Below are 27,979 nucleotides of genomic sequence, written 5' to 3'. Positions count from 1 at the left end.
AATTCAATAAAACAATCCGTTATAATTTACTCTTCTTTCTTTCTTTCTTTCTTTCTTTCTTTCTTTCTTTCTTGTTGAACACAATGACATACTAAAGAATGTTGAGGGGAAAAACAACCATTGACTTCTATTTTTTCCCTGCTATGGATGCCAACGGCCGCTATGTGTACAACAGAAGAGAGAAATTCAGAAAAGTTCAGAACCACATGAGTGAGAGTACAAACTAGAATGTAGAGATGTTCTTTCTGGGTGAACCGTCCCTTTAAGGCTCCAACACATCAAGAACGATAAGTATAAAGGTATTGCTATAACAATATTGCCATCCCCATCAACACACAAATCGGTTATCTTTATAATACGCACAGAGTAACTTTGTCCATAATCACTTTAAATGCTCTTTAGAGCAAATTAAACTAGCCGTCACTGCTTTCATTGTTTTCCGTTGGGAAAAAAAACAAAATTGTAATATCAGTCCTCTGTGCCATTATCGTCAAGGTATAGAATCACGTATTGCTTTATTCTTATAAATGTTTGTTTATTTTCCAATTAAATATAATTTCACTTCATTTCATTCATGGCATACGCAATGACTGCAGTATCTGTCAACAGTCAGCGAACGTTTCTAAATAGTACTTTCACTTTCAATAAAACTAGCTATTGCATGTACAAATGTATGCGCAGTTGAAACCATTCCAAGATTATAGAATGATTCAGCACCTTTAGAATCTGATGCAATATATAATATCATAATTTTGCTGTTTTTTTAAAGAAAAAAAAAACCCTGAAGAGACTTGAACGCACAATGTTATAATTACGACTTCCCAACTCATAAACACACCATTATAGTACCACATAATGCCGAGTTGAGACAGCATGATTTTAGCCCCGATTTTGACCCACTGAGGTTTTTAAGAAATCACAGACAAATGCCTGAAATCACATTCAAATCTGTGCTCGTTTACGCGAGTAACAATCACACAATGTGAACTGTCAAAGACGCGATCTGAGAGAATCTCCAATGAGTCGCAGATGCCCATGAGACATTTGGCATGCTAAATATCTGGAGCTGTCTGCGATTCAAATAATGCCGTGTGAAATGAGTTTTGAATGAAAATAACATTGACGATCATCCACAGCTAATGAGAGAGAAGCATCCACTGGTTTGGGTATCTGCAGACCAGTGGGAGATTGGAGGAGAAGTTAAAAGCGCTCATTTTCAGATTATTTGGACCCAAGAAATGGAGAAAAAAATAGTGTAAATTTGGCAGCAGCACCTGTGTCTATTTGATGTGTCATGTGAGCAATATCACAACTGGGTCAAAAAAGAAAAAGTTAAGGAGAATGCTAACTCCCTTCAAACCCAGGTGAGCAAATATGTACATTTTCTACCTCATTAAAGGCTTCTTTCTCGTTATGCAGTTAATAACAAAAGATATACGACGTGTTTTTGGTTGTGAGACATAGTTTGGACAAAGTTGTCAGTGTTTCTTTCTACTGTAAAGTCATCCAGTGTGAAACCCCCTGTCGCCGATCCTTCTTGCAGTGTAAACAAAGCAGCGACAAAACGCTAGCCAAGATAGTCATGCATGGTGAAAACATCTGTGACACGACTACTTTGAAAATCATGCAGTCTGAACTTAGCATAAGGCACATCATCTGGTACAGGAGTAGAGCTTATTTGGGCCCTTTTGAGCTTTTTAAAACTGCATTAAAAGATGCTTTGCACACAAAACCAAGGCGGAGAGCATCCGATTGTTTCTATCACATCAATATATACAAATATACACAGTATAGTCTCTGCACAGCATATTGTATCTTCTTTACACCTCGGCCACCCCTTCTTTCTTTAAATGAGTAAAGTCATGCAGTCAGCTTTAAGATTCTGTGTTGTTCTGATGTGGAGCCTCCTGTTCATTAATAGTATGCAAATAGAGGCAAACAGGATGAGACTGAAGCAGTGGCGAAGCTCCACGCTCCACTCGGTTTTCAGGAGAAAGAAGTTCTTGACTTTCCTCTCCATACGACTGAAGGATACAATCCTCACAGAAGTCCTCCGAGTCCTCTTGGTCCTCCTCGCTCAAAAGCCCCTCGAATTCGTTAGGCTCGTGACTCTCTAAGCCTCGTCCGCAAACACACACCTCAATCCCAGAGTCCCCAGTAAATCGACGGTGCCGTCCCTGAATCCGCTCTTTCTCTTCAGGCATGGCCATATTCCTGAGCAGCTCTTTTCTGCACTCGTTCTGCTTTTCAGGAGACTGATCTTGGGGCAGGGGGGTTTCTGTGGATCTGCTCCGCTCTAGCTGCATTTCAGCCTTGTCGTCGTCTTTGTGCTGGTAGCCGTCAGAGGTTTGGATCTCTTCTAGGCTGGGTGTGTCAGGTACAGGGGGCACCGGAGTGGTCTGTTGGGGTGGGCAGTGGACATCCTGCTGGTCTGTGGTTATAGGGCCGCTGTAAGTTGGAGGGCCGCTGCTTAAGGCGCTGTAAGGGGGAGGAGGAGTAGCAGGACGATGCACCACCTCTTCGTATTCTGGAAGGAGAGAGTTGGGTAGGAATCCTGAAAGAGATGGAGGAGAACAACTGTGAGAATTTGAAGAGATTCATCCCACAATTACACATCTGTCATCATTTACGCAGCCTTTTTTTTGTTCAGTTGAACAAAAAACAACACAGATATTTTCAAGAAAGTTAGAAACTAGTAACCACTGATGTATTTGTTTTCCTTCCAATTTACATCAGTGGTTACTGATTTACAACATTCTTCAAAATATTTTCTTATTTGTTCCATAAAATAAAAAAAATAAAAAAGCGGAACAACTTAACAGTGAGTAAATGGATATAACAGTACAAAAGAAGATATTTTGAATATTGTTAAAAACTGGAAACCATTGATGTTCATAGCATTTGCTTTTTCTACTATGGACATCAGTGTTTTTTTTTAGTTTCCAACATACTTCGAATTATATATATATATATATATTTTTAGTTAATATAAAAATGGTTTAAAACAATTTAATGATGAGTAAATGATAACAGGGCGAGGCAGTGGCGCAGTAGGTAGTGCTGACGCCTTACAGCAAGAAGGTCGCTGGTTCGAACCTCAGCTCAGTTGGCGTTTTTGTGTGGAGTTTGCATGTGGGTGCTCCGGTTTCCCCCACAATCCAAAGACATGCAGTACAGGTGAATTGGGTAGGCTAAATTGTCCGTAGTGTGTGAATGTGTGTGTGGATGTTTCCCAGAGATGGGTTGCGGCTGGAAGGGCATCCGCTGCGTAAAAACTAATAAGTTAAGTTAATAAGTTGGCGGTTTATTCCACTGTGGTGACCCCGGATTAATAAAGGGACTAAGCCGACAAGAATATGAATGAATGAATAAATGATAACAGATGTTTAATTTTTGGGAAAACTATCCCTTTAAAATTTACACTTTTTCCTTTTAGTAAATGAAAACACAGGTTCAAACGGATCATTCACGCACAAATTAAACCCCTGATCATTTATACATGCATTTCTGTGGAAATTAAGTTCTACCACATAATGGGGAAAGGGTGATTTGGTAAATTAATCATGACGACTGTCAAAAATCTAACACATTATTATGATGTTAAAACATTATTTATACAATTAATAATATTAATATATACCCACTAATAATTATAATTAATGATACTAATAATATTAATATTATGACACCCTCTGCCAATGCATTGATGAAATTAACAGTTGAATGTGCCAAAACTTTCTTCAGTTAAACAAATAGAAAACTAAAGTCATTGCGTTTGGGAACAGAGATGAGGTTCTCAAGGTTAATGCGTAGTTTGGCACTAAAGGTCAAACAACAAAAAATAAGGCCAAGAATCATTGTGTGACTCTTTAGTCAGATCTGAGTTTCAATAGTCATGTGAAATCAGTTAGTAAATTAGCATACTATCATCTCAAAAACATGGGAATGAGATGCTTTGTTTTCAGTTAAGACTTAGAGAAAATTGTTCATACTTTTATTAGCAGCAGGGTGGATTACAGCTCATCCAGAACGCTGTGGCCAGGATTCTGACCAGACCCAGGAAAACAGAGCACATCACACCTGTCCTCAGGTCTTTACATTGGCTCCCAGTTACATCCAGTATATGTTTCAAAGTATTATTACTGGTCTATAAATCCCTAAATGGCACAGGACCTCAATACATTACAAACATACTGACTGAATACAAACCCAACAGATTACTCAGATCTTTAGGATCAAATAAACTAGAAATTCCAAGAGTTCAGTCAAAGCAGGGAGAATTAACTTTCAGCAACTATGCCCTCACTACTGAAATCAGCTTTCAGAAATGATCAGATGTGCTCCAACATTAGGAACATTCAAATCAAGACTGAAAACACATCTGTTTAGCTGTGCCTTTACTGAATAAGCACAGTGCTGCATCTGACAGATCACACTTATGTTTTTCTCTTCTTTTTCATTCTTTTATAACCTGTTTTAAAACATTTTTTTTGTTTTTATCAGTTTTTTTAATCATTTTTATTATTTGTTTTTTATAACCTTTTATAACCTGTTTTAAAACATTTTTTTTTGTTTTTATCAGTTTTTTTAATCATTTGTATTATTTGTTTTTATTGTTCTTATACCCGTCTCTTTTATTCCTGTTTAAGCAGAGAACTTTGAATTGGCACCATGTATGAAATGTGCTTTATAAATAAACTTGCCTTGCTTTGCCTTATACATTTTACAGTCATACTATTGACATAAAACAATTTTTGTTGTTTCTATCCCCTCAGTTTTGACCTAAACAATATTTTGACATGTCAAAATGTTGGCAAACCAAGTAATACTTATGAAATACAAAGTTGAAATTAGGACAGCTCAACATTGTGAGAAGAACTGAAATGGGGACAAAGTCATGATTAGGACTAATTATTTCAATTATGACAAAGTGTGTCTTACAGAGGAAATTTCCTCATGATTTACTCACACAAGAGTGGTTTTAAACTTCTGTTTCTTCTGTTGAGCACAAAACAACATATTCTGAAAAATGTTAAGAAAAAAAAACAACCATGTACATCTACAGTATGAATAAAATGAAACCTATAAAAAACATGAAAGTCAATGGCTGTTTACTTTCAGCATTCTTCAGTATGTCTTCCTTTGTGTTTAACAAATCAAACCCTGTTTGAAACAAGTGGAGAAGGTAAATTATAAAAAAAAAATTGGATGAACTATACCCTTTTAAGCTCTTATATCATGCTTTAAACTTTTTATCTCAAATTTATAACAGTATGTCATAATATTACATGCCAGCTTTGATTTTGCCAGTTGATGTCACATTACTGTATGTCATTTATAAACTTTTATATCATCTGAATTTTTCAGCACTTGGAATTATGAATTATGGCATGTCTATAATAAAAAAGTAGTAAATTTTAGCATAAATGTATAAAATTTGACTAAAAGAATGATTTTAGATAGAAAAAAGGTTTTACAATGATAAAATAAATACAAGCGATGATATTTTCATTTAAGATTAAGGTACAAAGCAAAATATCAACATATTAAGTTTTCTGGTTTTGTCCACTCAGAAGTCTTTTTCAGGTCAACATTTCCTTTCACAAAACAACATATAGCACATATGGTTTTAAATAAAAACCATTAGATTTTATCAGCTTTCCTTAATGACCAGTGAACAAGAGTCATTCATCTTGCCTTTTAGAAGAGACCAGAGCTACTGTTACATTAAATAAATCAGTTCTGTCTCTGTTTTTGGTTAATGGTTTACATAAAAGGCTGACTAGTGATTTTCATTATTGTACCAAATATTATGAAAGACAAACAGTTGTAAGTAACTGTATATAAGCCTCTGGGATCTTTAATATATTTTACATTGAATTGATTAGTAGCCTGATGCAGTATAATTTTACTAAAAACTGAAATTATAATAATTGAAAAGTAATGCATTTCCCAGCAGTTTCACACAGGAGGAATGATAAATTAGATTATAAACCTTACTGCAACAGTGTAAACCACTAGACCAAAATCCAATATTACAACACTGCATTGGATTATGGTCCCACTGAGATTCACTGTGGTCAACTGGTCACAGATCAATAAAGTACAGTACAATAAGTCTCTGATCAGGAAAAAAAAAAAAAAAACATTCTCAAAGCCTTTTAATATAACCGTTCCAGGAGCTGTGACACTTATATGTTGGCTTGAAAAACCAAGACTCTAGCTAAATATACATCACTCTTTAAAAGAGATGAATATAGGATTGTGTACACTGACATATTAAGAATTATTAAAAACTATTGTCTGCAAGTATTTCTCTTGATTAAACAACAATAAAAAAGCAATAAAAAGATAAGACAGAACTGATCATGAAATTCTCATGTTGTGACGTGCTCTCAGTATGTTCTTTACTTTCGATCAGTTGGCACAGATTAGATTAAAAGTACAATGATTCATTGCTCTTAAACCACAGCAACTCTAAAAGCTACTTAAGGCCGCATTTACACGGCACTGTTCAAGTGACTCAATTTCGATTTTTTTCTCCCATGTGGCACAGATCAGACATGGCCCATGTACATGTAAGCAGGAAAAAAACACATGGATTCTGATTTACTCAAATCAGATTCAGGCTTTGTTCATATGTGGAAATTTATCCAATATGAATCAGACATGTGTTCTCGTGGCTGCAGTGTAAGCTGGTTGATCGGATTTTCACCTGTCAATGCTAGTCGCGCGACATTTAAAACCATATCGAATGACGTCATTGAGACTTTCTTTTCAGAACAGACTTCAGCAAAGTCCCAAACCTTACATCTCATTTATGACGACTTTTATGTTGTCATATAGCACAGGTATTTGAGGATGATAACGAGAGTGAAATGTCTGCCAAGTAACCAATATAAACTAATATAAAACTAGTGCATAGCTACATCACGTGCATAAATCACGCCATGGACATTACATTAAGATGTTTAAAAAAGCTCATATATTAAAAGAAAATGGACAAATGAGAACCTTTCTGTCATAATATAGGAAAACAGCTTGTTAAAAGCTGAGAACAGGTTACATCCAGGAATATAGAAAAAAGCTTTCTTTAATTATCAGATGTTAGTCAGTGGCCGCTCTTTTTTTCCCTGGTCATTGTGCCTTTGCCGTGTGCTGTGTAAATGCAGGCAATCGGATACGAATCACTTTTAAAAGATGATGTAAGCAGGTCATCAAAAAATAAATAAATAAATAAATAAATAAATAAATAAAAAATTCGGATACAGCCACAAAATCGGAATTGACCATCAAGATCTGCAGTGTAAATGCAACCTAATATTATAGGCGTGCCTGAGCGTAGTTCACATGGGTTTTGGCGCGCTTTTTAGAAAGCAGGCTTACTAATGACAATTTTTTATTATGTTGTTTGACATGTTTGTATTTATAACTTTCCTATATTTTAAGTATTTGAAATTATCTTTAATTATTATTGTTTTGGCATGTTTGTTGTAAGGTGACCTTGAGAAAGGCTCCATTTTTAAATGAAATAAATTATTATTATGGTTATTATTATTTTTTTTAATTATTATTATTATTAATATTATTATTATTGTTGTTATTATTATTATTATTATTATTATTATTATTATTATTGTTGTTGTTATAGTAACTATTATTATTGTTGTTATTATTTTAAACAATGCTGCCATTTAAAACGTTCTATTATTTAAACACAAAAACATGAATGAATGAATGAATGAATGAATGTACAAAAAACTATTTCAACAAACAAAACTAATATTTCTTGAGCTACAAATAAGTAGGCTATATTAGGATTATTTCTCAAGTATCGCGTGACACTGAATACTGATATAAGGTTAAAAATTCATCCTTACATAAGAAAAAATATAAAACAAATTAATAAAACATTAAGATTAAAATAAAAACTATTGTTTAAAATATATAAATTGTAACATTCAACACGAATGACAATAACATTGTTGAATGCAGCATATAAAAAACAAACTTCTGTTAACTCACTGCAGTGGGGCATTTCTAAACTACTAGATTTACTGAAGACTATTGGAACATTATTGATGATAACTGGTCTTAAATCACAAAGCTATTGTGAATGGCACACAAATATCATTGTGCATGTTGTTATGCAACATGTGGGTATTACTCATAATATTAAAGAGATATTATGGTTCAGAGTGACACTGCTCTTAAAAAGCAAAATGATCAGCCTGTGTGGGATTTAGCTTTAATTCACAGACAAAAAGTCTTGCCTGTAAGCTTAATTAACAGAAGTTGCCACATCTCGTACAAGACCCAAGATAAGACCCAATTAGGCAAAAACATTCACACTTGTGCAAACAAATGACCAGACCTAGACTGTGGATTATTAATAATAATAATAATAATATTGTAAATATTGATCGAAGTTGACAGATCGTTCGCTTCATAAGGCCTCAGAGGAGCCAAAGGGATTCATTTTGACATGTTTGTATAGATTTATCATTAATCTTTAAAACGGGTGACCATTGACTTGCATTATATGGACCAAGGAGAAAAAAAAAAGAAGAAAAAATTCACCAACATCTTTAATGGCCTGAGAGTAAGTGAAGTGTATCTTTTACTTTTTGGGTAAAATAATTGCAAAACTCTCCTGATTCCACACTCTAGCTCCACTTTTGCTCTTTGTGAATACGTGCTCTCTAGCAGTGAAAATGACCTACTGCTTATTACTGTGAAAATAAGAGCACTTTAAAAATATGCAGTACATGAGCTAATACGAGACATTTAATTTAAATGATTACATTTGCGTTATCTGAGGTAATGTTGAATTTCATTTTTTGTTTGAAATATAAATATTTCAATTTAAATTTGACAATTTATTGGGGGAAAAAAGAAGGTTTGAAGACAGCAGCTGTATTTGCATGCATTTGCCTACATAGAAAACAAAAGACTGGGTGTCAAGATGTCCGGCATGGAAAGTGGAAACTCGCATCCCTCAAAAAGGGACTTTGATCAAAATGTTCCATGGCATAAAAAATAAAAAAAATCTCAGACCAAATATTTGATAACACCGTGTTTCACACAAGCTCTCACTGAGGGTAAACAGACAGACAGCAGGTGCTGAGTAACAGATGTAGGTGTTTGCGATTCATCTCATCTTTCAGCAAAACCAGGTCAAGCTCATCAATAACAAATATGTCTAAGAAGAAATAGGGGAAAATCTTTTCCTCTTCATCAAAACACATTCTTTGCTGCTGTACATGCTGCAGACAGAATGAGAGAGATATACAGTTGAAAACCTCCTCTGACCTCTTTCCAAATTTGAATCATTGTTTTAATATTCCCCAAGCTATGTCTATAAATGTTTTTAAATGTAAAAATAGCCACCATCATTTTTATTTTTAATTGGATACAGAACAAACCACTGTTGTCCAATGCCTAACAAACCTCACTTGCCTAGTGAACCCAATTAGCCTAGTTAAGATAAACTTTAGTTAAAAATATTGTTTAAAAAATGTGTTAAAAACAACAACAACTTCTCAGCATTAAACAGCACTCACAATTACAGAATTACGATTTCATAGGAGGCCTAATACTTTGGTGTTAAACTATATATAATAAGAATTATTATCTGAGAATTTCAATGTAGATCTTAGGGCTGGATGATTTGGCCTTGGCCACTGCTTTAAAAAAAAAAAAAAAAAAGATTAAAAAAACTTGCACTTTTGGAAATAAAATGAATCATTTTTAATATTTTTTTGAATGTTTTTCATATTAAAAAGTAGAAAATAAGCAGCATCTCTTTTTAGTAAAATGACTTTTGTATATCCTATAAACAATATTTTAAACAGTGCATTTCTTAAATCTTGTAAACAAGTATTTTAAATGTAAATAATAGTTTTATTGTAATGGAAAATATGACATCTGGTGCAGCTTCCAATCATTGTCAATGTAGTGCAAATGTGTGACGTGGAGTTACTTTTTTTAAGAGGTTCAAATAAGCTACTGCCCGAAAGCTGCACCGGACCATACCCGTTTGTTCAACTTAGAAGTATAAAGTAGCCCTAATAGAGCAGGGTCACGTGACTCCACACACGGTAGAGAAAGTAATTGAAAAAATCATCCTGGAGAAATTTATTCAATTATAGGCTCTGAATGTGGATTTCGTTTACTTTGATTAATTGTTCAGCCCTAGTAGATCTACATTACTTTTCTATCATTTGCTGTTTTTAATTGTTGATATTGTTTTGTTTGCATTTAACATATTTACAAAGAGCTAAAGTAATGTACCACTAATTTAATCAAATAATTAAAGTTAACATTAATGTTATATAATGTGAATGTTAATAATGTAAATTACCATAAACATTAATAAACAATGTACAAAGGGGTTTTATTTGTTAAAATAAGGAAATACATTAGTAAATATGAGGAATTTTAGCTAATGCTAATGTTAGTTCACAGTGCATTAGGTAACAGTCAATGTTTCAGTAAATGTTGAAAGTAACATTAAACAGTGGTGTAAAGTAACACATTATAAATACTCAAACTACTGTAATTCTGTATTTTTTTTTCTCAGAAATTATAGTTTAAGTAGTTTTAAAAATATGTACTTTTACTTTCCCTTAAGTACATTTTTAATGCAGAATTAGTTCTTTAACACCACTACTTGCCTTCAACTCGCAGTCACTACTTTATTTTTTCTTGTTTATGGGGATTAGAAAAGCAGTCCTGTAATTCCTGTCCAACCAATTCACACAGAAAGTAAACCGCCATATAATGAACTACCTCAAGACAGGTAATTTGTAATTGCAGCAAACTGTTTGGAACCATTAAAAGTGTTCAAGAATGTGTCCAAAATCTTTACATGCATTGACCCAGAGAATGTTTAGATGCAAGTCACTGATTAGAAAATGACAGATGTCTACTGTATGATGACCGAAATGGTCTTAAACACCCAACAGGCACAAGGCGTCAACATAACGCCAGATTAACATCGTGCCCCAATGTCATGGGGACGTTGAATTTTGTTAGGAAATTAAAATCGGATTTACATCAGAACCCAACATCAGTCCAACGTCCAACCTAAAATTAACCAAATATCAACATCTAATGAAGTTACAGCTTGACGCTGTGTGGACGTTACTACTTTGATATCATGTTAGATTTTGGTTGCCATACCTGACGGATAAATGTCAGTATTTGATGTCAATATGACGTTGGTTTAAGATGTTGACTAGACGTTGAATTTTGGTCACTATCTAACACAACATAAAAACCAACCAAATATCAACGACGTTATTGAAAATCAAAATAAAGCTGTCCTTAGACACTTTAGCACAGCAAATACAGCTATGTAAAGAAGGGAGATGACATTACTGAAGTAGAAGGGCAGAGATGTGTGGTTGTGAACCTCTCTGTAGGCAATGAGGTTAATCTCGTGCTGTCGCTGCTGCTGTTGTAGTCTGTGTTTGGTGCGACGGTGATGACATACACAGCAGCAGCTCAAGATAAAGATGATGGCCCAAACCAGCCAGAACCCTGGAGAAAAAAGAAAAATAAATAAAACATACACACACACACACACAGAAACACAGACACACAAGGAAATGGTCCTGCACCAAAATAATCTAAACATTTCAAGAATGCCTCTATACCGCTTCATAAAGCTGGACTAATTCCTCTTAAGACTTAAAACACAGCTCATTAACAAATAGTCACACTCTCAGCATAAGGATTTGTTAGACTCATGTCGTTTTTCCTCCAGTTTGCAAAAAGTTGAGCGCCTTAAGTCGAATTCACTTCCTGTACAAGATTCACTTTCTGTACAAGGAATATTCTTTTAAGCCTCTTAACTTAAAGGCTCATTTCTATGGCATTGTATCTCACAATTCTTACGATTAAACCAGGTTCCTTCTACTTTTATTTACTAACTTGACAAAATAGTAAGTCATTTGAGAATATTGTCATGAAAGAGTTGTATTGTCTGTCTTGTACAAAGCTTAATAAGGCACCAGGCCCTGATGGGCTCAACAGGAGCGTATTTATTTAAGGTCTGTGTTTATCAACTGGCAGGGTTTTTTTAACCCAGTTTTCAGATTTTGTTAAATACAGGAATTGTGCCAAATACATAGAAAACATCTACAGATGTTCCCATGCCCAAATTGATGGAGATAAAAAAAATATAAATTATTTTAGACCTACATACAGAAAACAGAAAAAAACATACAGAAAAGCCAGAGGCACCAATGATGCAATGATGCAGTGCTAACATTATACAATTTCTATACAATAAACTTCAAGTTATGTTAGAATTCTGCTTTCAGATTTTAATTCAGCTTTTAATTTGATGAAGATTTATATTTTAATTCAACAACTGATTGATTTGGAGGTAAATGAGGGACTTAAATAGATAAGTAGGGCTGCACAATATATCGCTTGAGCATCAATATCGCAATGTGAGATTATATAGTCACCTAGTTCAAAATACATAAGATCTGTTGAGTTACAGCAGAGTTTAACCATAATGGAGCAAAAGTTGATCGTTTGCACATTTTAAGCCCTAAGAGAGTTTAAAGACACTTTCAGTAACCTTTATAGAAAATATTTTTTAACTATTTAAACAGTAAAATCTTAGCAGATTTTTTTCAATTTTCGAACCTAAATATGATTTGACTTGCATGATAAACCAAAAGCACTGTTTATTTCACTTTCATGTTTGCTCTAGTGCAGGGATCACCAAACTTGTTCCTGGAGGACCGTTGTCCTGCAGATTTTAGCTCCAACCCTAATCAAACACACATGAACAAGCTAATCAAGGTCTTAAATATACTTGAAATTGTATGTATATTGCAATATATAAATCACAGAAGTATAAAATATCACAATGTCAGATTTTTTCAATATCATGCAGGTCTACATTAAAGATTTTCTTAATTATATATACTGCAAAAATGCTTTCTTGCATACATTTTGTCTAGTCTTGTCCAAATATCTTAAAATTTTAAATCAAGAAGCATTTTTCTATAGAACTAAAAACACTGTTCCGATTTCAGAAATAACATGGCAAAATTAAGTGAGTTTTGATTTTTATTAAAACTAGCAAAAAATTATAAACCAGACAAAGAACCAACATACCTTATTTTTGGGTAGTTGATGATTTAAAATATCAAAGGTCATTTAAATTATACTGTATAATTTCAAAATATGAAGTAAAAAAAGTATGCAGTAATAACAGCATTTCATTGGGTTCAGCTATAAGCAAAGCATGTGATCTGGTTGCATTTATTATGCATTTTGCAGAGATAATCTAAGAAGAAAATACCATCATTTTTTTAATAGAACTTAAAACCTAGACCAGTGACAATAATCAATATAGTGACTTATCACACAACACATGGACATGACCTAAATCATTTTTGGTGATGTAATATATATAAATACATATGAATTACATTTAAGAAAAAAATTCTAGCAACATTTTAGCTGCTTGTGCAACATCTCTATCTGTATTGGAGTTGTTAGTGTCACTACGGTTAAAATAAAACACTATATAAAACACTATAAACACTTGTATTTACTATAAGTTACTATAGAATTTTTTCATGTGGGTGTCTGTCAACTGAAAAACAATATGGTAGATATCGCAGCCTCTGTTACTTTTACCTTGCACTTTTTTCTATTACCATTTATGGATATGTGTTTTCACATTCTGATTCCAATGCCTAATTATTAAATTGTTCAAATGAATATGAATATTGGATATTTGAATGAATATTAAAACAAATATTCTTAAGAATAAAATTTTGTGTTTTCTTTGGAAGACTGTACTTGCACCGTGAGGGTATTTTATTGTCATAAAAGCATTATATAATGGCAAAAAATCTTCTGAAAGTGGTTTTAAAATAACAATATAGTTTATTGCAATATATTTTGGTGCAATATATCATACAACAAAAAATTGATTTTGTGACAATCCAACCTTACTTAACAATATTTAGGATTTTGCTCCAATATTTTGAACATCATAAGCAATATGTGTGCATGTGACATTTTTTTCAAACAGCCTACTTATTAAATTCCACCCAAAATTTGTAATAATAGACAATTATATTGAACAAATCCCAGATACATTCAGTATAGATGTTAACTCAAGCTTTAGCTTTTGAAATACAGTATAAAGTAATGGCCTAAAAATGAGCTGTATTGAAACTTGGCCAAACATATGAATATGATCTAAACAGTATTTAATGTTGAAACAAAGGAATACCTATGCTGTCTGTCAGGAACAGGATCATGATGTCTCTCTCTGGGTGCATCTAATAGTCATCTTCACATGGCAATACATAAAGCAGGTCTGTATCATCTCAGAATTCAGTGCAAGACGTATGCCTTGATTAAACAGTCTGTGTACATTCATATTTTTTTTTGTTTAATTTAATTTTTATGTTTAATTAATGTCCCAGTTGGGCCATTTTTTTTCTAAACAAAACAAATGTAGTTTATTATTGTCAAACATATTTTAATTTGTCAAAATAAGAATATTTTAGTTTTATAGAATTTATTTTCCAATTTAATTTTTTTTGTTCGTTTTGTAAATGACAAGTTTAACATTGTTAAAAGCATATTTATTAATGAGACAATAATTAAAAATATTTATTTGTTGGCTTTTGGTCCAAATGGATTTTTAGACTTGAGACTGGATTTAAGACTTTTTATGGCCTTAAATTATGTTTTTAAAACTGAAGACATGTTAAGACCCCAAGGACACTATGATTATAAAGTTTTTGCTGTGCATTTGGTATTTTTTGTATTTGCTTTTTAAACCGAAAAAAGCCTGTTTCAGCCAGTTCGGGTTTCTTCTCAGTCAAACAATGCATCCCAAATTCAATCCTTAAGAATTCTGACAAAAACAAACGCTACTTTGATATTAAACATGAGGATATACTTACACCAGAGCTCATAGTAGTAGCTACAGCACTGGGACTCTCCACAACAGTGTCCTGATTCACACACATAGCTCTTATTATTCACACCCTCACAGTGAAGTACCTGCTGAAATAAAGAAAAACAATAGATATTCACTACTTTAAAAAATACAAACAAAAAAAAAAAGTTTTAAATTCAGTATAGTAATCCTAGATTTGTATGTGTAAACCAATGCAGTATTTCTATTATCTACTACAGTATAGGAAAATATCAATCAATACACTGTGCATACATACACATATGTACCATGGGAGCCTAGTACACACTGCTACATACTTATGATTTGGTACAATTATATTTCCATACATATATGCCATCATAGCAACATAATTTCAACTCAGTATAAGCAAAATAATACAGTAATAAAGTATTTATTTTATTATAAAATGTCATAATTGGGTGTAATTTATGTTTTAGAGAATACTGACAAATGATTTGCATCATATAAAAGCAACAGACACAATTTGTCAAATAAAACCCGAAAATCAAATAAACATAACCCTGGTCCTCCTCACACTGCATATTTTGCATGTCTCTCTCACAGATGATTCAAATGACCAGCTCATTTAAAGAGCTCCATGCATGAACTGTTCTGACTGACTCATCCCTTCATGATGTGCATGGTTCCCTAGTACCTTCTCCTTTTTTGTTCACTACCTGACCCTGAGATTACTTAATTTGACCTCGGACCAGCGTAACGTGTGACATTAGGTCTGGGCCATTTTGCCTAAAATCAAAATCTCAATTAATTGAACATTTTAACTCGATTACAATTGATAAAAAATTATTATATTGATACTTTTTTTTTTTTGCTCTTATAGTTCTGTGACAAGTTATGTACTGTAAATATGCTCACATATTACAAGTAAGAGATTTTTGAATGTGCATTACTTGATTCTAAAATAATTGAAGGAAACACACACATTATCTACTATCTATGGTTATTTTTTGAACATCACAGTTGAAAAAACTGAAATTAAACCACACATTGCCTAAAACCAAAAAAATATATAATGGCATTTTTTGGAAACAAAGTTAATTATTTTTAATGTTTTTCATATTAAAAGTAGAATAAAATAACTCTTGTATTTCCTGTAAATAACATTTTAAACATTGCATTTCTTACATCTTCTGTAAACAACATAAATAATAATTTTATTGTAATGGATAATATGCCGTCTCAAGGCATCTCTGGCGCAGCTTCCAATCATTGTCAATGTAGTGCAAAGTAAGGCTCAAGAACGAGTACATCGTGCTACTTGACCAGAGATCAGATGTGGCTGCAAAGTGGCCTCAGAAGAAGAAATCAACCACAGCCTTTAACGGAGCAGGCTCACGAGACACGTACAGGGAAAGTAATTGAAAAAAAAAATGTCCTGAAAAAATTTGATCAATTATAGGTTCTGAATGTTGATTCCAATTACTTTTCGATTAATCGCCCAGCCCTGGACATAATATACCTCTGTAAATAAATACAATGAAAATGAACACATCACATCCTAAAATGCTGAGATACATGATATAAATTTGATGAATTGAGTAATAAATAAACACCATAGCTTTTTAGGGTCACACAGCACAATGTTTTACAATATAAAATAACTGCAAATAGAAGTATAATATCTTCAAACAAAGTATCTAATTAAACACACTTGCTCCATGTAAAACCACCACCTTGTACAGTACAAGGAACTAAGTCATCATGAATAATGAACTCAAATATATAACTCGGTCTGACCTTTGCTTAACTTTTCAATATTTTCCCCTCTTTTTTTTTAGCAAATCAAGCTACACATTCCTGTTACTCTTAAGAAAGCAGATTGCAAGAAGATAAAATCAGCAGAAAGGCATCGAAAGGTAGCATAATAATTAAGCATGTTTGTTCCTTTCATGAGCCGGTTAATGATTAAGAAAGTTATGTGATCTACCATTCTCGTCTTCTGGCGCGGTTCAGACATGCTAATCCAAAGTGCTTCAGCCTTGTGAAAGTCCTTTTCAGTGTAACAGTCATGATACACAGGAATACACAGACACTTCAGTTAAACAGGGGACAGCGATTGGTCTACAGAAACATTCCAAGACACAGAGGAGTGCAAGGAGGGCTGTATTATAATGAGATGCTCCTTCAGTATTATGGGAGTAGACGCACAAAACAATGAAGAAGTAACAGAAAAATGCTTTACATTCTGTTCCCAATGCCAATCACTGCTTTGTTGTGACACTTCGCTAAATAGTAAAAATGTGTCTGATTTTCATTGCAATGTCAACAGTGTAAAAACAAGTTAGTGCTTGTAAAAACAATTATATTTTAATTTGTTCAACTGAAAAAAATAATTAAAGAACAATCTCTAAAATAATATAGTTGTCAATTTACATGTTTAATAATCAAAATAACTTTAAAAGTAATTTTAACCTCTATTAAACAAACTTAAAACAGCTTGTTTTTGTAATCCAGAATCTGCATTATACAGAACAGAACATACATTTCTCACATTAAAGCATTAGTGTGTGTGTAGCTTGTATTTCTTATGGTGAATAGGCATGGGAAGATAACCAAGGTATACCATGGTTTGGGATACCAAGGTTTAAAAAAAACACCTAAGTTTTCTGTTATAATGTTCGGTATAGATTTATTTATTTTTTTTCGCAACCATTTAATTTTTTGTTTTAGGGCAACATTACATCCAGCAGAAAAGAAACCTCCACATCCAAAGCTACTTGTAGAAAATACTTTAAATGTTTCTTATTATATAAAATATATTGTGTTCAATTATTTTGGAGCAGTAATCACAATACTGTGATACCGTGAAAGTGTGATATTTATTATGATAAGGCTACCATATCGTCAGAATATTATACCGGCCCATGCCTAATGGTGATCAATATAAGATTTGATCTTGTGGGAGAATATTTTTAATAAACCACACAGAATGAAGAATTTTGAAAATGTAAATCTGCAGAACCATATAAATATTAATAACTGGCTGTATTATGTAGTCAGTATGTTCTTGTGTGTTGTTTTTCATTTGTATGCATTTTGATTCATAAACTGAAGTTTTTGGGAGTTTTAAATGCCAATTCTTGCCTTTTTGCAATATAACATATTTTATTTTTTTTTTTTACGGCAACAGGTTGGCTCAGTGGTTAGCAATGTTGCCTGACAGCAAGAAGGCCGCTGTTTGAATCCCGACTTAATCAGTTGGCATTTCTGTGTGGAGTTTGCATGTTCCCCCCGTGTTGGCATGGGTTTCCTCCAGGTGCTCTGCTTTCCCGCACAGTCCAAAGCATGTGGTATTGGAGATTTGAATAAACTAAATTGGCCGTAGTATGAGTGTGTGAATAATTGGTATGGATGTTTCCCAGTACTGTGTTGCAGCTGGAAGGGCATCCGCTGTATAAAACATGCTGGATAAGTTGGCAGTTCTTTCCGCTGTGGTGACCCCTGATGAATAAAGGACCTAAGCCGAAAGAAAATGAATGAGTATGCTCTTTACATTTTGCGGAACAAAAAATTGAGGGCACTTGAAAGATACTTTTATAACTATTGTACTGTATACAGCCTTTTAAAATAAAAAATAAAAAACTTGATTTCGTTTCATGTTCAAGGTGTTTTGTACACATGAAGTTACTGTACTTTACAGCATTATATCACTATATGCCGTTTCCAAAAAGAGCAATCTACAAACAATCATTTTAGCATTACATCACCTATATCAGCCCTTACATTATCATTGCTCATCAATCAGTGTTAAGTTTGTTAAATATCAGTTATGATGTACTAGGTTATGAAACTGAATAAATAGGCTGTGACAATACTGTTTTTTTTTTTTAAATTAGCAACCTGTCTTTTTATTTTAACCACACATTTATTCACTTAACACACATGCATTACTGTGCATAATGACTAACCACAATAAAAGCAAGACAAGATTCAAGACCAAATTAGATGCAGAATTCCAGAAATGCCTCGGTTCTGCTGAGCAGGTCAAGTGTAGCTCATGATGACCCTGTGCCATTTCCTTCACAACATTCTTTCCAAGGACTGCAAGAGCTCTTTGAGCGCATCGTTTATCACTAACCACAAACATCAGCAATTATACACAATGTTGACAGTATGAGAACAGACACACCGTTTCTAGATATTATTAAGCAGACGGTGACCCAAAAAAAGTTATTTGAACACTTAAGCCACACAAAAATGTACAAATCACACAGCACTGACTGAACACTAAATATCAAGCCATGTGGAATCTGCAAACATATGATGCAAGACCTTTTCTCAGAAATAATTCAGCTTTTCTGACTGACCCATTTTTGCAATTACTCTCAACCAATGCTTCAAGGTCATTTTAAGTCAAAGAATGAAGTCAGTTTCTGTCAGGTTCACGCTAACAGTAACCACAAGTTTCGTTCTTTGAACAACGAAAAGGTGAATTCAATATTGGGCACTTTTTTTTATGTAACCATACTGTATATTTGTAAAATGTTGTTTTCTAATAATTTTATTTAATTAGATTAGTTATAATCAATCTAATTATTGAAAACAATCAATATACCTACAGGATGTGTTCATCTCACACTCAATTACTAATCCATGTTCAGTGTGAAACACAACTGCCCTCATGTTTTATCAAGAGACACTAAGAGAAAGCATGTTCTTTGTATCTTTGCTGGTACAACTGAAAACAAAATCATTACTCCTGTGAAAATTCTTTCAAATATTCCCCAAGTGCTGTTTAACTGACTAAATATTTTTCTACATAATTTTGACATAATAATGGCCAGTTTCTAATTAATGTCCATTACCTTTACCATGATAACAATACATAATATTTTACTAGTTATGTTGTAAGTATTCAGCTTAAAGTGCTATTTAAAGGCTTAACTATGTAAATTTGATTTACTAAGCAAGTTTGGTTAGGCAAGTCATTGGACAACAGTATTTTGTTCTGTAGCCAATCAAAAAATAAAAGTTTGTTAATAATTACCTTAGTTTTAGAAAGAAAATAATACTGTGAACAATTCCGTCCTTTGTTAAATCATTTGGGAAATATTAGAAAAAAAGGCTACTTTGTCTTCAACAAATGTATGAAGAATGTACAAAGTAACATTCTTTATCACAACACTTTGAAATCAAGAACAAACTGTATGAACGTAGATAACTTAGATAACAATACAATACTAATCACAAGACTAAACATTTCTCATCATTTTGTAACACCTCAGTTGTCATAGACCGTCCTTTCTAGAACTCGAACTCAATGTTCAAACTTGGGAGAAGAACTGCTTCAAAAGATTTTGTAAAACAAAAACAGTATTGGAAGACCAAAACATACAGATAAAGACGCATTTTCCAAACAGCAGGCTTAAAAGAACAGTTTATCCCAAGTTCCCAACATAAAAAAACAGTCATTATTTACTTTAACATGATGTTATGATGTCATCCCCTCCAATCAACTTCAAGATTCAAAAGCATTAAAGGAAGGTTCCATGACGCACACATGTTTGAAGTGTACAAAAGGTGTACAAAAAAAATCTTTCTTTTTTTAAAATTTGCGTTTAATTGATTAAACTTTTCTTGAGATTTAAACAGAATAAGAAACAAGTTAGCTACTTGTGTGGAGACATTTCCCCAAGGGACTTAGCATGAATAGCACTAGTCTGAAATAACACCGCTGACAGACTAAGATTGTTAAAAAAAATTTTTTTTTTTGCTTATGGATCATCAAAACAAGTGGCTTCGCCAATATCCAAATCAGCCCTAAGATCGCTTATTGTAAGAGACACAGCAATTGAATGAACATGATGATCATTGATTATTAAAAGGAAATATTTCATGCTTAGTAGAATAATGAATGAATTGAAAATGAATGAAAATCCGGACCTTAACTGCTAGACTTTGTGCACAACTGCAAATTCTAGAATCTCAATTAGCACCAGTTAATTAAAAAACAGAATGAAAGTTGACCAATACATTCAATATTAAATTTTTTATTCAAAATTATATATTTTTTTTATTATTTATTCCCATTTAATTTAATTTAGTTGAATTTGATTTATTGACATAAGAATAACATCAGAGTTTGTAAACAATGACAAAATTGTAATTTTAAAAAAGGCCTAAAAGTGTTCAAAAGAACATGACTGCCATGTGGAAGACGCTTGCTGACAGAAAAAAAAAAAACAAACTGCAGTCCATATATCCGGTTTCAGTGCCAGAAAACATCATATTAGAAAACTAATTAAAGTTTAGAAGGTTATAATGAGAAACTGCTGAAGTGACTGATATCGCTGGCCAGTCTAATCACAAAACTTGACTGACTAACCTTGCTTTTCCACAGTCTCAGTGAGAATTTGAGTATCAGCAACAGCATATGATACGGCATTAAATAATAATCCTGCACCAGAACTGGCTACGGCCACTTAAAGCTGTTGATTGATTTGACCACCGCTGTGTAATATTAATCTTAAGCTTTTATTCTCTTCAACAATTCCAAATATTCTTAAGCAAGAGATGATTAATTCTGAGTCAGCTAAAAGCGACTTTTAGGTAAACAGGGGGCTTTCATATTTATTTACTACAAAAAACTGCTCTGTATTACACAATAGCCCCTTAAGCAAAATATCCCCTTTAACTTGTAGCTGTGGTTTATTTTAGGTTATGTGGTCATGTGATAAACCCTTTATCTAATATGAATATCTACTGTATAGTTAACATGCAGTAAAGTTAGTTTCTTCAGACTGATTTAAAGGTTGCATGTAGTTGTTTTTTCTTTGTTTTTAGTTTAAGACATTTTAATGTGTCTAAAGGTCATCAAGGACATAAAAGTATACACTAGTTTTTTTAGATGATTAGTCCTGTAAGATTTAAAAACAAAAAATAGATTTTTAAGCATCAATAAATAAAAGGGCAATACAGCTTTAAATGCTGTTTTCCCCCACAAGAATAATTACATTTATCATTTATCAAAATATAAAATGATTATTACACATTTACATCATTTGCAAAAGACACCAGTTAAATTGTAAATAAAAAGATTCTTTTTGATAATATATTAATGACTTAAGGAGTGCAGTCCCTAGCTAATTATCTGAACAATTTCTCCTTTATGCACAACACTTCAACCCACTGATATGACCTGTTTGTCAGCAAGACATATTTTATTATTTAATATAAAAATGTATTATGGTTGCTTATTTTATATATTTCAATACATGTCAGAAATAGATTCTTATGAGTTGTACACTTTTTAAAGAGCCCCTATTAAGGCTTAAATCTGAAAGTGCACCGTGTTTAAAACAATTGATTCATCTATAGAAGAGTCGATTCATAGTAGTTTGAATGAATTGCCGTGGTAGATAGCGGAGAAATTAAAATGGTCGTGCCCAACTGAGTCTGGTTCTCTCAAGGTTTTTTTTCTTCACTCCCATCAGGTGAAGTTTTTTACCCTCTCCGCTGTCGCCACTGGCTCGCTTGGTTCAGGATTGGTAGAGCAACGCATCGATGAATTTTCTCTTCAGTGTTTGAACTCTCAGTAATGATTAAATCACACTGAACTGAGCTAAACTGAACTGAACTAAACTGAACTTAAACACTAAAAACTGAACTACACTGCTCCAGTTACTATGACCATTTATGTGAAGCTGCTTTGACACAATCTACATTGTAAAAGCGCTATACAAATAAAGCTGAATTGAATTGAATTGAATAACCAGTCTTTATCTGTGCCAGTGTGGTGAGAAATCGGGTCAACCCTTTTCCCCCAATTTCTGTTTCATGGAAATAAGATTTTTTTCAACTTATTTCTGAACATAGTAGTTTTATTAACTCATTTGTAATAACTGATTTATTTTATCTTTGCTATGATGACAGCACACAATATTAGACTATTTTCAAAATACAAGCATTCAGATTCAAAGTGCGATTCAAAGACTTAATTAGGGTAACTAGGCAAGTCATTGTATAATAGTAGTTTCAACTGCAATCAAAAATATTAATTGCTTAAGGGGGCTAATAATATTGACCTTAAAATGGGATTCAAAATATTTAAAGCTACTTTTTATTTTAGTCAAAATAAAACAAATAAGCCTTTCTCCAGAAGAAAAAAATATTGGAGTAAATACTGTTAAAATTCCTTGCTCTGTTAAACATAATTTGGGAAATATATTTAAAAAATAATAATTCTCAGGAGCGTGAATAATTTTGACTTCAACTGATAATTGTTTTGAATAATCGTGATTACAATTATGACCAAAATAATCATGATTATGATTTTTCCCAAAATCGAGCAGCCCTAACGAGTGCTTCAGCAATCTACACACTTACAATGGGGGATTTGTCAGCCGTTTGTTAGGAGATTGACAGGAACTTTACAGTGCACAAGTTTCTAAATAGTTTAGTTTTTGCCACTGTGTGAATTAATACTGAATGTCTGTCACTGTTTTACTTTTGGTTATGAATAGAGCAATATGCTGGTGTTTAACTGCATGCACTCCCGCACTGCTCTCTGCCAATTGGTTTGTGAACAAATGAATCGCTGAACTGCTTGCACTGTATCTGGTTAACTCTTTATATTCTCATATTGTGTCTACAAACAAATAAAAACGCAATGGGTGCTGATTTGTTTACAGATTTAATTGTGTTTGTGAGCTCACAATCCACTGCCGTTTATTATTGCTATGGCCACTGTCAGCTGTTCCTTCACACTTGCGGTGGTCAAGTTTTAAAATAGTTCAGCTTTTGCCACTTTGTGGATAAAGAAAATGTGTGTCACTGTTTTACACAAGGTTAAGAAATATATTGCTATAAATTATATTATTGTCATTTTAAGACAATTTTATATCACTCTTTATATAAAGCCAGAATAACAATATAATATAATGACAATATAAGTACAGTAAACTACATTGACTGAGTGCTGTCTATTTCGAATTGAGCATGACAGTATAACAGATAATGCCACGTACACTGTAATGTTTTGGTTTCAAAGATTCAACATTTTCAATTAAATAAGCAACAAAATAAAATATGTGTTCATATGTGTATTTTCAAGAAGCAACTTTACTGAAGATGAGAAACGAATTCCTCCCTGTGACACAGGCAGGATGAGGCGATCGCGTGCAGTTTGCTTAACTAACCTTAAAAGTTTTAGGGAGGCTAAGTGGAAATGTTGCCTATAGTGACAGATTTAATGTAGCTAGCTAAGCTAACGTCCCGCCAGCTGTCATCAGAAAATGTGTCTGCTCCAGTTACATGCTTCAGAGAATGTGATGTGATGATTATGTGTTTATTCTGTGTTTGATATGATGCTCATCTAAGTGAGCAGTGGTCAGAACTGTAAAAAATGTATAAAGGCAGCAGAATAAAAAAAGATTGAGCAGCTGAGTTGACACAAAAACCTTTTTTTTGTTGAGTAACACAACAGTAACATTACTCCAAAGATGTCTTAGATTTGTACCACCAAGGCTTTCTGACATTTACATGAGTTTGAGGAAATAATGTTCCTAATCATTCTCACAGCCATTTGAGTGGCACGGAAATAAGACACCAAACACCAATCTTTCATTTTGAAATATTTCCACACTGCTGAGTCTGACATTGTATTCCTGCTGCTGAAGCCTCTGTGTGTGCTGAAAACGTTCTGTGAGTGACATCACTGGTATCAGTTTTTGGTATCTGTGTGTTTTCAGGAGTGCATTAGCTCAGTATCGGTGCATCCTTAATATCTAATATACTTTATTTGTAAAAACAATCATAATTTGATGTAGACAATTTTGTGGAAAAAGAGGTGTTGCCTTCATATAGAAATTTTTGTAAAAAAAAAAATACTGTAAACATCCTGTGCCAGTAGAACACTTGTTTATAGTGCACTTTTAAATTTTACCGTATTACTAGCAACCAAAATTAGCAGTAATGATTTCAATTTTATAACCATTTTTTTTTTTTTTTACAGTGTACCATTTAAAAAAAACATTAAGAAAATAAACCTTTGTGGCAAAGGAGTGTGTAGGTGAAACTATCTAATTTCATAAAAGTTAGTTGTTAGACTGTTATGACAATAAAATAATAAAAAAGAAACTCCAAGCTCAGACCCAAACCTGTCATTATATAAATTTCTTGACTTCTAATAATCTCTAGAGAAATCACAACACAAGTTTGCAGCTTTAATTTAACAAAACATAATAGTGTGCTGGTAACAGTGTGTTAGGAACAAACAAAAAAAAGGTGACAAGCTGCAAGTAAATTTAAATTTTCAATATTATATTTTCTAGTCTAAAATATAATGAATGTTCTTTAAATGTTCAAAAATAAAAGTTAAATAGTTGTAAAACTTTTTTTATTTATAATATTAATGTATATTTTATTCTATATCTATTTAAATATAAACTAAATAGAATAGTATATTAACTGGATCCATGCTGATCAAATGAACAGTTGTTTTTCTGTTATTAAGTTTGAATTAACAAAGATTAATGAATACTTGTAAAAAGTTATTATCATTTAATGCTAATGCTAACATTTTCTGCACTGTACAAATCGCTTGGTTACTTTGCAAAAGTCTAGATCGGATACGCAGCCGACAGAAAGTGTGATATGTACATCAATTAAAGTAGACACTGCATAACAATAATTAATATTTTTACAGTACTGTGACTGTTGGGTTTAGGGTTGGGGTAGGCATTAACAAATACAATTTATTGGGTAATGTAATAGATACCATAAATAATACTTGGTAAAACTACTGTTTTTACATTACTGTGACGGTTGGGTTTAGGGTTGGGGTAGGCATTAATAAAATACAATAAATGAGAAATGTAATAAATAATATAAATAATTCTTGTTAACTTCCGGCGCAACCATATCTGATTTAGCAACAACCAGTTACTTTACACAAAACTGTAGTAAACCCATTGTCTTAAAAGTTTATATATTTTTAGAATATAGTGAATATATATTTTACATAATTTTTAGACAATGTTTTGATTCAGTTATTCAAGTAAAGTCAATTTTAGCATTCAAACAACAAAACACAACTATAAAGATTATTTTTATCATGATTACTGTGATGAAAGTTTAGTGTTATCATGATTACACAGACAAAAATGCTACAAAAATACTTTTGCCATTAAGAGAAGGTTTACACTAACATACTTTTTTATGCCACAGATGTTTTAAATCTAATTGTAATGGACCAACTGATGAACCTGCATAAACAAAAATGGAGCCGATATAAAAAAATTTGTATCCTCTGATCAAAACATACAGAAAGATCCCTCAAAAGCCAATCCAAAAAAAAAAAAAAACATTTCACTCAGCACATTTCAATGATAATTTCACTCCTTTGGACCACAGACAAGGAGATCAGTACTATCTCCAGTGATAACAAAATCCATAGACCTTTGTAAAGAAGAAAGGACATCATACTCTACGTGTGCTACAGTACAGATTAAAGTACTGTTAGTTAAATCAACACACTGTGCTAATTCTAATTCACAGCTATAATCTGATTGACAAATATGTTAAAATAAGTCCATTTATACCAAATTCTACTGTACAAGTCTGTAAATCTGTTAAATTTGAGCTGCTGCTAACACTGTATACTTTTGTTTACTGAACTTGGCCCAGTCTTACTCTCAGGCGTGTTCTCAAAACCTAGGAAGATGACTATCAAGACAGCATTCTAGCCATCATGTTATACCCCAAAATGCTGTCAAGTAAGCAGCCAAACGAGATTCCAGACACGGCTCTATACTTCCGTGACCTGACGCAAGACTATTGGTTAGCACGCAAGTCTGGAAACAAACAGATGTATCAGATTGCAAAAGAAATAAACCGATAGTTGAACTTTGTCAACTACGTAAACACGTGCTACGAACTATAGATCCAATATTCGTAACGTTCAGTCTGCTTGTCAACAAGTGGCAACGCCTGAAGCATGAACTCAAGCTGTATAAAGTTTGACACAAACAACCGGCAAAAGTTTGACAATATTTTTAAAAGACTTTCCTCACCTCATAGACTGTGGCCTCGGTGGGGTTGGCCGACCCAGCGATGTATAAAAACAAGCCCATTTTAAACAGACTAGCGGACCATTACAAATGTCTCAGTGTTGACTTTGGTCAGAGCGTTAGTCTCGTAACTATACTTATTGTTCGTTAATCGAATCGAAACCGTAAAAGGCTGTCACTCGAACACCGCCCGCCTCCTACTCTCCTTCTGCCGTTTATTGGGTCATGAGGGGAGGCAGAGCAGTGGAGCAGCAGCAGCATGAGCTCCACTGATTGCCCCCAACTATTACACAAGTGAGTCCCAGGCTGCGATCTCCAGCTCGGACACGGTTAGGTGTGGCGCAGTCACATCATACGCCATGTGCGCAACGTGATGATGGAACAAACTGTGCTGCTTCGCTCCGCCTACCGAGAGAACGTACTGGGGATTTGATTCTGCTGCTCAATGATTCGGATCATTTGAACTCGTTTTTTTTTCTTGTGTGTGTGTTGTAGAACAACATTTATGATTCATAAACTACTTAGTCCTATTAAAATTGATCGTTTCAGAGCAGGGGTTTCAAAACTATTTTCTTATAGGGCCAATAATTAAACCTGATTGAGGCTAGTGGGCCACAGAAAAAGTGTATTTAATAATGTTTAGAAATGACTAGAAAGCATTGCTTTATATGAACTAATAGAACTTTATTTTTACATTTAACAGCGAACTTATCACAATAAAAAAATGCTATTTATAACAGAATTGCAATAGTTTTGCCTTAATTTGTTTGCCCGATGTCTTCTGCACAGTCATCTATCCATGTAGTGACAGTATTTACATTTCTAATAATCTGATTAATTCACAACACAGGTGTCAAATTCAGTTCCTGGAGGGCCACAGCTCTGCACAGTTTAGCTCTAAACCTGCTTCAGCACCTACTTGTAAATTTCAAACAAGCCTGATGGACTCAATTAGCTTGATCAGGTGTGTTTAATTAGG

The 27,979-nt window shown here is 33.2% G+C and overlaps 2 protein-coding genes across 5 annotated transcripts in view; both read right to left on the bottom strand.

The window, feature by feature from the left end:
- Positions 1-27,979, bottom strand: part of LOC147846886 (uncharacterized) — a 207,954-nt gene that overhangs the window by 25,553 nt on the left and 154,422 nt on the right. The window lies entirely within an intron of this gene.
- Positions 33-27,292, bottom strand: wbp1lb (WW domain binding protein 1-like b). 4 transcript variants are annotated; one of them, XM_087235659.1, is made up of 4 exons: positions 27,004-27,292; positions 14,955-15,054; positions 11,383-11,544; positions 33-2,554 (listed from the first exon to the last, which is right to left on the bottom strand). In XM_087235659.1, the coding sequence occupies exons 1-4, from the start codon at positions 27,061-27,063 to the stop codon at positions 1,875-1,877; spliced, it is 1,002 nt and encodes a 333-aa protein (XP_087091785.1). In that variant the 5' UTR covers positions 27,064-27,292; the 3' UTR covers positions 33-1,874.

Source organism: Danio rerio, chromosome 1, assembly GCF_052040795.2.
Source record: "Danio rerio strain M-AB ecotype USA chromosome 1, GRCz13ab, whole genome shotgun sequence".
NCBI classification, from domain to species: Eukaryota; Metazoa; Chordata; class Actinopteri; order Cypriniformes; family Danionidae; genus Danio; species Danio rerio.
Note: the sequence above shows the minus strand (reverse complement) of the source record. Positions and strands in the feature narration are given on the sequence as shown.

Coding starts and splice junctions, on each gene's coding strand:
- wbp1lb (XM_087235659.1), bottom strand. CDS start 27,063: ATGGGCTTGTTTTTATACATCGCTGGGTCGGCCAACCCCACCGAGGCC. Junction 15,055..27,003: donor CCGAGGCCACAGTCTATGAG/GTGAGGAAAGTC, acceptor TTATTTCAGCAG/GTACTTCACTGTGAGGGTGT. Junction 11,545..14,954: donor CTACTACTATGAGCTCTGGT/GTAAGTATATCC, acceptor TTTTTTCTCCAG/GGTTCTGGCTGGTTTGGGCC.